Here is a 10,048-nt window from a genome sequence, read left to right on the forward strand (position 1 = left end):
TTTTTGATAAGAGCCGCCAGTGCTCGCGCAATCACTTTCTTGCTCAGCAATTCTGATGGTAAACCAATAATAAAAAACAAAACCCTCAAGCAAGCTCTCTCTCCCGCTCACATGAAAGAGGATTGATTGATGTGCAAGAATTTAATAATCTGTAGAAAGAGCCAACAATACCAGCCCAAGGACCGATTGCTGTTGCGATCTGCAAAATGTATTTTTGCTTTTTTTTGGGCTTTCCCCCTATGAGAGACGAGAGTTTTCTGGTAGTTTGTTTTCTCCAGTGGGGATTGGTCTAAACTTACTTGGTTAGCGAAGGAGCTAATTGATGGAGGAGGGAGTTTGCGATAGAAAAATGGGGAAATGGTTACGCAAGAGGAAGGGTAGCTCTTGTCGATAGCAGGAAGTCGATGGCTGAGGGGACAGCTTTCATTTTGGCGGGTTGGTTCATCGTGCGTATTTAACGTTGAATAGCTTTAAAGAAGAAGTCTGGCCGTTGTTTTGGATTTTGGGTTTTGAGGCTGATTCGCATCAAAAACAGAAAAATGTAAACAAAGGAGAGTATGGTAAAAGAAAAAGGGGAGGATTTTGAGGAAGAATATAATCAATCGCCCACCTCACCTGGAGAGAGAGCTTGGAGCGCGTGATGAGGGGGCCCTCATTTATTCAGGCCAGGGATGACGCTGATATCGACGATCCATGGATGATTTCGGGCAGGGAATCCCAGGGGATGGCCGGTGGAAGAACCGATGTAACTCTCCCTACAAAGTACCACACATGCATACATATCTGGGTATCTACGCCGTAGGCATATTGTACGGAGCATTCCGTACGGCGCAATATCGCAATATTACATACTTGAGATGAGGGAATATGTGGAAAAACACAGCGGAAACATGGAGAGTCGCAGGTATTTGGCAGACGCAGACCTTCCTCCCTCAGGTGGTAGAATGGTATTTCTCGCAGCCAATATTTCCCGATTTACTGCGTACGCAGCCTATGCATGACAGTGCCCCTGGTGGAGCAATTGCCCCTTGAACCGAGACTAGCGACAGGCGTTCCTGACGAGGCCTGTCAAGAGGTGGAACAGGTCTATCCGCGATGAGCCTTAGCGGGTGGAACCAGGCACAATGGGGGACGGGTTACTGTTTCGGGAGCAAGACAGAGGAACGGAACTGGGCATGCAAAATTACCAGCGCGGGATCTGGCCGGGGAGCAGCTCCAGGCCAGGACCGGGGCTCTGGGGAACGGTTCTTTAACTGGAAAATAGCAGGCGGAAATGTGGTTTGATTGGAGCATTTGTATGCGTGGTATTATAGCTCTGTATCGTTGATACACAGCGTCACCTATCACGGCTCATGTTGCGCATCTGCGGTCATTCTTCTTCCTTCATTCTCATTCTCAATTCTCTTCTTTGCTCTGTCTTCTTGAAACTGTATACCTATTTCACTCACAAAAAGACCTCTCGCTGTCTCAAATAGACATATCTGTCTCTTTAATATAAAAATTCACATCTATACCTTAGGTATTGTCGTTGCTGTCTATATCAAACTATCCCCTTCCAGAAATATTGTACCTATCAACTCCCTCCATATCCTTAAGTCAGCTCCCAATTCAAGTCCCCTGCTTCATTCCTTGATTCTCCCGAGATTGCTGTCTAGGATAACCTTTCTTCATTAAATCCCTCTGAAGATTTCCTGTAGACAGGAATTGCCTCTCTTGCTCTGCCTTAACAAAATCATCATCATTCTTCCCGACCAGTGATTGCAGAGGGGACAAAGAGACAAAGGAAGTCGAAGCGTGAACGTACGAAAGGCGTAGCCCGGATTCCTCAGTTGCCTATTGCATATGAGTTATCCAAGTGTCCTTTACAATGGCGGCGGATCTAGCTACGGACGGGCTATTGCCAGTGATCAAATGCTCCAACTGCAATGCGAGCGTGGGAATCTCTGAAATGGGAGACCATATCTGCGATAGGCCTTCGCAGCAACGTATGTAGCTTGTCATTATGCGCCTATAGAAATATCGCAAAAGAAAATCTGCGGATGGAATGCTAAATGATTGTGCAGCTACTCCTCCCCCCGACCAATATACAGATCGCAACCCGTTCGACAGCCCCCCGAATCCCACGGGTTCCAATCGCGATAGCAAGCCGGGAAGATTTGGACGACCACCACAAATTGACCCCTTCGTAGCTAGTATGTGCTTTTGGTCGACAAAGAAATTATTCCATGACTTGACATGCATGCTGACTTCCATCAGATCGGCCTTTTCTACATCTTGATGTTCTCACCCCTGCCAACAGTGATGGCACCCCATCTCTCTCTCCGGCGCCTCTCAAACGAAGTCAAACAACTCCGCTACCACCGACACCTGACCCAGTCAACGAAGATGGCACATATACACCTTTTGTTAGATCACATACAGTTACAGGATCCACCGTGAGGTCAAAACCTAGAACCCAGTTAGCTGACACGTATAGTCCCTTTACGACAAAACCGTTCGAAACTAGCCCAGATCGGAGCGAAGGCGATACTAGGAGTGATATTGACAATAGTCATGCTTCGATTGTGCGAGATCCCGTCCCCGATGAAGAAGAACGAGGACGACCAAAATCGAAGCAAAAGCATAGGAGGGAAATGTCGATAGATAGCAAGAGCATGCTTCGGATATCAGCAGCTAGCTCGCGGTTTGGCGATGGCCTCCTTAGTCCTTACTCGCCGAGGAAGTCGTCCGCCTCTGGACGCAATGTGATGGACGAAGTACCTCCGCTGCCTACGGGACCCATCAAGAGCTTCACCCCAGGACCCTACGACACAGTTCCTTCCTCATATCGTTTTGAAGACAAAGAGGACTTTGAGTCAGATCGCATCACAGAGACGAGCCCCCCTCAAGAGGAACCGAAGAAGGGCCTGTTCGGCAGCTTTGATTTCGGCCTACCGTCACAACCAAAGCTTCCGCGAAATTCTAACAGTTCCCACTTTAGAAGGCCCTCAAACGCCACCACCACCTCATCGATTAGCGTCAAGCCTTCTGTTTCAGAAAAGGATGATAGGTCCACCATACCCAAAAACGAGGTACCACAGTCTCCGATACGCGAATATCGAATTAATGAGGATTTTTCTGTCTCGAATTTTGCGCGAGATCTAGGGTTAAACCATAGCGCCCATCCATCAATTTCATCATCCATAGGGACCGCACCATCAGATATGGCAAGTGGGAGTTCCCACTCCACTCGACCTTCTGACGTGTCTAGCAACGCACCCTCAAAAACCGCGTCTGACAATATGTCTGACAATATGTCTTGGAATAATATTTCAATCGATGTGGAGCCGAGGCGACCGCGAGATCCGGCTGCACACTGCATGGATTCCCCGACTGATCCCTCCTTCCAGAATGGGCATCTGTCATCAACAATGAGGAAAACTGACCTACCACAACCAATGCCTATGTTACCCACAGAACCTGTAGCCGATAAACGTGTAGGATCACCACCCGCACGCACTGCCACACGCACTCCCGTAGGGCGGAGGAGCCGGTGTCGTGGTTGCCAGCAAATCATCGTTGGAAAATCCGTAGCATCTGCAGATGGGCGATTAACAGGCCGATGGCACAAAGCGTGCTTTGTCTGTCACACATGCCGCTCCCCATTCCAAACAGCTGATTTTTACGTCCTTGACAACCTCCCTTACTGCGCTCAGCACTACCATGAACTAAACGGTTCACTCTGCGGCTCCTGCAACATGGGTATCGAAGGCCAGTATCTCGAAACCGAAGAGGAAAACGAAGACTCTACTGGAGGCGCTCGGAAAAAATACCACCCCGGTTGCTTCAGATGTCGAACGTGCCACATGGTGCTACGCGGCGACTACTTCGAATGGAACGGAGTGGCATACTGTGAGCGAGACGGACGGCGTGCGGCAGCTGCCATGCATCCGGCCCCATCGCCGCCGACGATGATGCCACCACCACCAGGCGGACCGGGCTTCAGACGGCCACCGTATCCTCCACGGGGATACCCTGGAGGAGGGTATGGACCGGGACCCGGACCCGGACCGAGATATGGACCAAGAGGTCCTGGAATGCGACACCCACCAAACCATCCACCCCATTCAGGTTTAAATGTGCCCGGTCAAGGCATGTATCCTAATAATAATAATAATAATAATAATACGCGACGATATCCCGAGCGGAGGACTACGAGGTTGATGATGATATAATGATGCCCCAGCTCCGTGCTCCGCCCTACCCTGAGTTCCGCCACTGGTTTATATTATATGTATGGATTTCAATATAGACCACGGGCGCTAACACAACACACATGCAATCGTCTTTCTCCGTTCTTCCTTTCCTTCCCTTTTGAAAGCCAAGGTGTTCTATTGGTCTGCTTCTTTTTTTTTTCATTATTTTTTTTTCAGTTTTGGTATCTTGTTTCCCTTCAGTGACCCGTTGGTTCAAGGGATTCGCTGTTATTGGGAGTTTCGTCGGAAAACTATTTGATTATAGGGCGTACGGGATCTAACCTTTCTGAGGTATATGACTACATTGTTTCATTTTTATTTGTTTTCTACCTTTCCTTCTCTCTTCTCTTTTTCCTTCTCCCTTTTTTTTTTTAATCTACATTTAAATTCCCATCGCTATATATTCTCACCTTGACTCACCAACTGTTAATACCACTGTCGCACAAGCTTGTTGCCCTTTCTTTGATTTTAGCTCATTTATATATATATACCCATATCCCCTTTGTTTTTTTACCTTGAGCCCTACTAGATGTAGATAGGTCCGGTTCGTATCATTATCACTTTATATATACTGACTGTCCTTTTCCATCATTTTATCAACTCATGCCAATCAGCTGTGTCCAACGTACGTAACTCTCATCCCTTCCTGTGTCGTTTTCTCAACCTTCTGCTCGGGGACTTTGGATTTGGGCGGATTCTTTTACTCTACAGTACGTACACGGGTTGCTATTACCCTTGCATCCCCTTTAGGGCACGCACAACCACGTGATAAGTAATGCCAAGAAAAGTGGTCACATGTTGCTAAAAGTTCGCTTAGTTTCCCCTCCCTCCAACCAACAGAGGACCTGTGGCGCAACGGTAGCGCGTCTGACTCCAGATCAGAAGGTTATGTGTTCAAATCACATCGGGTTCAGTGGACTAAGCTTCCTCAGTTCTTTTCTTTTCCCGTTTTTTTTTTCCTGCTTCTTGGCTGCTCAACAGCCGCGAGATCTTACTCGTCAAGCTTCTGTGGTAAAGATTTTTATTTTTTACTTTTGGAGCATTTTCATATCTTCTCCTTTTCTTGTTGCTTTGTCGAAAATGTGATCTTTCGGTTAAATCTCAAGCGTTCGTTAAATTGCGAAACTTTCATTCTTTTAAACGGTTAGCCTAGTAGAACAGCTCTCTCTATCTTTACTAGTTAGTTAACTACTCTAACATATGTAATTTCGGCCCCTTTACCTCTCTAACTACCATCCGCCAACCCGATCTTTGAAACCCCCTCATTTCCCCTTCATCGGCCCTAACATCCAACTCGGGTGGGTCCGCAGAATCACCTCTCGATCCCTATACCAAACCCCGACAAGCCGATTCAACCACGTCGCTAGCCTCAGCGCAAACTTGCTCACCTGCGACTGCACAATCGGAACCGCACCGCTCGCGTACCCGGTCTCCAGCAGATCAGTATCATTGAATACCTGGCTGAAGACATAATCGCACGTCAACGCATTCGCGTCGCGGGACCAGGCGAGGGCGCAGGCAATTGGGGTCGGTGCATTCTACCTGCTTGACTGGGGATGTAGAAATCGTCCCTCTTGATGCGCGAGAGGAGCTTGGAGAAGTAAGGGTCGATGGTTTGGTTGGAGAAGCCGTTGTCGACTTTTTCTTCGGCTGTGATGATTGCGGCGTCCCAGACCTGCATGGGAGGGTTGGTTGGTTGGTTGGTTGGTTTTCCATTTCTCTTTCGTTTCTCCATTAATCGAACGACCAGAACTTCTTTATGTCCTGAAACGGGAGTTCTTTTGGGCGAATACCCATGGAGTGCAGATTGGTCTCTTTTCCGCCAAAAGTAAGGGGATATGCGTTCCCACCAAGTGCAACCCCCGTATTGTTGAGTGGCTGGGTGATGTCACCAATGAAATCTGGCAAGGTCATGTGTGTCTCGAGAAGAGGGGAAAAAAAACCCCTAGAAGAAAACAAACACCAGAAATAAAAATGGATGAAGAAAGGACCAAATCCATCATATCATAGTCCCGAACACCATAGAGATGAATAAGGAAACAAATCTCAAAAATCCTCTTGTGTCACTGCAGTCTGTAGTTGAGAGACTTGATAGGAACGGAATGATATGAATGAAAGTAAATCTCATCTGGTAACTCCAATTGAAGCCAGAACAGAATAACAAGAACAAGACAAGAACATCACTCATCAATCTGCTTCACTACCTCCCTCTTCTGCTTCTTTTTCTTCTTCTTCTTCAAAACCCTCAACTCCTCCAACCACCTCCACATCTTGTCCTTCCTCACTTACCCACTTCTCCCCTTCTCACGACGGTCACTACTGCTATCACCAGCACCCTCATCCTCAACATCAGCCACGCTCCCCTCTGCACAGCCATTCACAACAGGAAGCCCGTTCAACACCCTCCCATTCTTCGTCCCGGCCTAGAAGGGAATAGAGCACATACGCGCAAGGAATTTCAAAGCCATGGAGCACGCGATGTCCGATTCATGTTTGAGTTTTCCAGATTTGATGGCATGTACGCAAGACTCAACCTTGACTGTGGCATTTGCAAGGGCTTGGACAATGCATCCCGGCTCAGTGCAGTCCCTGTTGTAGTAAACGTTTCATAGGCCGGGGGCTATGAGTGTGCCAATATATATCAATAATCGGTATTTTCATTCAAATAAAAAATTCTCTCTATATTCCTCAGACTTTATGCATATTAATTGTATTGTGTTCAAACAAATCTACAAATAGATATACAGGGATAGGAACGCAAAGAAAGGAGATATCAACTCACGTTATCCGCCGGATTGATATAGTGCCATGTGGGCGAATCCTTCCCCTCATCTGTGCGCCCACACTCGTCTGCCCACGCGGCCGCACGGCCAATCGAGCCATCATATTGTGGTTCGACGATATGTTTGATGATCCTGTTCGTCTGCGGTGTCAGGAAGCTCTCGACCATAAAACTCCTTTTGGCTATGAACCTTCGTGCCCCATGCTTGTGCGCTGGGAGACAAGAGAGCAATCAGTGGGATAACCGATTTAGAGGCGAACAGCATGGCCGGTGGGTTATATTGGCCGTGGTATCTCCATGAGTAGCCCATTTTTACGGGATGGCGCTCGCTATTTGTAGTATACGTTACATTCAGTTTTCGGAGAATGATTGCTGGTCCTCTAACGGATGCGACGACATGGATGCAGGTGCTTCGTTCTGCGGAGGTTAGTTTTCTCGATGAAGATGCTAGTAAGCAAGAAATCCCAACGCTCAAATTAGGGCTGGTGAGTGGTGGCATCTCTGCATTCTTAGTGGTCACAGCAGCCCCTCATGCGCAAGGAACACAGGAGCTTCAGCAGTTCGTTGGTTAAGTTGGATGCCCATGGATGGGGATTTAGTTGAGGCGAGGACCGATATCCTCACTCTAGTTTTGCACGTGCATTGTGCAACTTTGCAGTTGGTGTCTCCCTGTGGCTGAAGAACCCGTTTCCTATCAACAGCAAGGTATTGGACCTTCGGGTGAGATTCACCAAGAATCATGGGAGAATGAAAACAAAAATGAAAACTAGGTGATCATCGCTGCCGGAAGCCATGGTACCGAATATTGATTTCCCTTTATCCTTCTGTGGTTGCATCGCGCTGGAGAGCCGGGAGCTCCGGACCTGAACAAGGAATCAATATTTCACGAGTCGGCTCGTCTATGTCTTCACGGAAAATCTGGCTGCAATTGGCATCGTTCTTCCTTTCGCATACTACTAGCAAGTGTTTGATGAGATGCGCACACTTACAACCCTTCCACTCGCGTTGGGTTGCCCTGAAAAAAAAAAAAAAAAAAGTAAATATCAAACCATTTTGAGGCTCAAGTTTGGATCTTATATCCGTAGAAGCAATGTTGTCCTCAAGCGTTGACGGATGCTTTGTATCGTGGAACTTGGTGCTAGAAGTCGACCGGAGTTAAAACCATTATGACTAACAAAGATGGGTCCATTTCTTCGGTTTCCCTTGGAAGGCACTACTTCTTTGGATTCTTCCAGGTTGTAGCGAGGTTGCATGCGGTCTTTAGAAATGCGTTGTTCACGGCCTGCAGAAATATATGAATTGAATGATTCCTTGGTGTGGACCGTAGATAATAAAAGACCAGAGAGGCACCCAAAATGACTACGAGTGCAATGGTCTAGTGGACTAGGTGCCGTTGAAGTACTCGATGACAGGTTTCACCACGCGCGCCGCGCCGAGCTTTGGCCAGCCTCCTGCTCCAGCTTCTTATCCACGTTGAATGATGGGCAAAATTGAGACTCATCAAAGAAAACCCTTCATCTCAGGAGCTCCCATCAACCACGTTATTGAGATCTGAGCAATCAATAAACTTCTTTGAAAAAGGGAGAAAAGAAAAAAAAAAAAGCTTCGAACTGCCTATCCTCAAACCTGATATCAATGAGAAAGCCACGTTTGCTTACTGGTCACCATTCAAGCCCAAGAATCGAGATAGCACGTCTTGAAACGAATAAACAGCCGAAAGAACCTCCAGTCTTGGGCTAGCCAGATTTACTATGTAGACATGAGTGAGGCTGCGGCTGTCAAGCACATATGCTGTAGATGCATTCCCCCTCCAGAGTCTCCAACTTTCCAGCTTTCCTCGGGATGTTGTACGTAATCCCTACTACGGAGTACTGAGCAGGCAATGCGGGGAGGGCTAGCGAAGGCAAGATCGAAATTTATTTTGCCCTTAAAATGTTGGGAAAGCGCAAATATGTACGTACAGTAGCATTCCACTGAGGCCCAGACGATAAGAAGCGGGAAGGCGAAGGATCTGAACAGCAACATCGTGCATTACCGCGCCCAATTATATCTGGAGGCTTGTTTTTGGGTTAAAATTGGGGGCTTTAGGGCCAGATCCACCGTTCCACGCCGGTCACGTGTCGCCGATCGTAACACATGTTCCACCATTGATTTCAGTGACATGTTGCTGAAAATTAAATGTCAAGATGGCATTGAAACGGCACAGGACTTCTTGACACCATCAGGGAATGGCTCAGTCACCATGTAATCAGTGGATGCCACTATCAAGATACTACTGAGATACTGCAAGCCATGATATACTGTTCTGTCAGCAAAATCAATACTTGTATACTATTCAGCTAGACTAGTTAACTACTTCATACAAATCAAATTACTATCTAAAGAAATGAGACATCTCAAATGTAATATAAATATCTTATTGTCTGAGATTTATACATTAAATAATCATCATTTTTATCAGTATTCAGTATTGAAATATTATATAATACTGTCTTTTAAACTGCTAGAAGTCTGATAATAGTATAACTGTCAGAATTCTCTTATAAAATTAACAGATTCAGCAGATGATTCTGTCTGATATAATGTAGAGAAGTAAGTATAAAGAAAATTCACTTAATTTCTCTCATTTCATGAACAAAGATAGTTATAATTCAGTCAAGATCAGTCTCTTAATATTAAAGAATATTTCTCTTTATAAGAGAGATTCAGTGAACATACTTTCTGATTTATATATTAATAAGTTAATAACTGATTGATTGATTAGTTGAAGAGATATACTGAACTAAGAATATCAACTTATTATAGAAAAGAATCAGATGATAATCTAGTTTTAAAACTGAGAGCTTATTTCAATCAATATTATAGAATTCTCACAGATTATTAAGAAATGAATAAAGTAATTCAAGCTTAAAGAGATTTATAAATTGTATATTAACTTTCTCTAATATCTTATTTAATAATAGATAATTAAAAATCTTCAGAGTAATATATTCTTTATTAGTATTAATTTAATAAGAGTAGTTTAATGAAT

The 10,048-nt window shown here is 45.6% G+C and overlaps 3 protein-coding genes and 1 non-coding gene across 4 annotated transcripts; 2 read left to right on the forward strand and 2 right to left on the reverse strand.

Moving 5' to 3' along the window:
- Positions 1 to 576: 576 nt before the first annotated feature.
- Positions 577 to 4,928, forward strand: BDBG_00727 (LIM domain-containing protein). The gene is made up of 3 exons (XM_031720006.1): positions 577 to 1,985; positions 2,064 to 2,192; positions 2,257 to 4,928. Exons 1-3 carry the CDS (start codon positions 1,868 to 1,870, stop codon positions 4,212 to 4,214), a joined length of 2,205 nt encoding a protein of 734 aa, XP_031575982.1. The 5' UTR covers positions 577 to 1,867; the 3' UTR covers positions 4,215 to 4,928.
- A 148-nt stretch (positions 4,929 to 5,076) lies between these two features.
- On the forward strand, positions 5,077 to 5,148 carry BDBG_16182. Its single transcript has one exon. It is a non-coding gene; the product is annotated as a tRNA-Trp (tRNA).
- Positions 5,149 to 5,352: 204 nt separating this feature from the next.
- Positions 5,353 to 5,945, reverse strand: BDBG_16183 (uncharacterized protein). Its single transcript, XM_031724185.1, has one exon. The coding sequence runs from the start codon at positions 5,914 to 5,916 to the stop codon at positions 5,716 to 5,718; it is 201 nt and encodes a 66-aa protein (XP_031575983.1). The 5' UTR covers positions 5,917 to 5,945; the 3' UTR covers positions 5,353 to 5,715.
- A 575-nt stretch (positions 5,946 to 6,520) lies between these two features.
- BDBG_16184 (uncharacterized protein) lies at positions 6,521 to 7,185 on the reverse strand (the record flags this gene model as incomplete). The annotated part of the gene is made up of 2 exons (XM_031724186.1): positions 6,521 to 6,658; positions 7,018 to 7,185. 2 exons carry the CDS (start codon positions 7,183 to 7,185, stop codon positions 6,521 to 6,523), a joined length of 306 nt encoding a protein of 101 aa, XP_031575984.1.
- Positions 7,186 to 10,048: the final 2,863 nt, after the last annotated feature.

Source organism: Blastomyces gilchristii, assembly GCF_000003855.2.
Source record: "Blastomyces gilchristii SLH14081 genomic scaffold supercont1.1, whole genome shotgun sequence".
Classification (NCBI taxonomy): Eukaryota; Fungi; Ascomycota; class Eurotiomycetes; order Onygenales; family Ajellomycetaceae; genus Blastomyces; species Blastomyces gilchristii.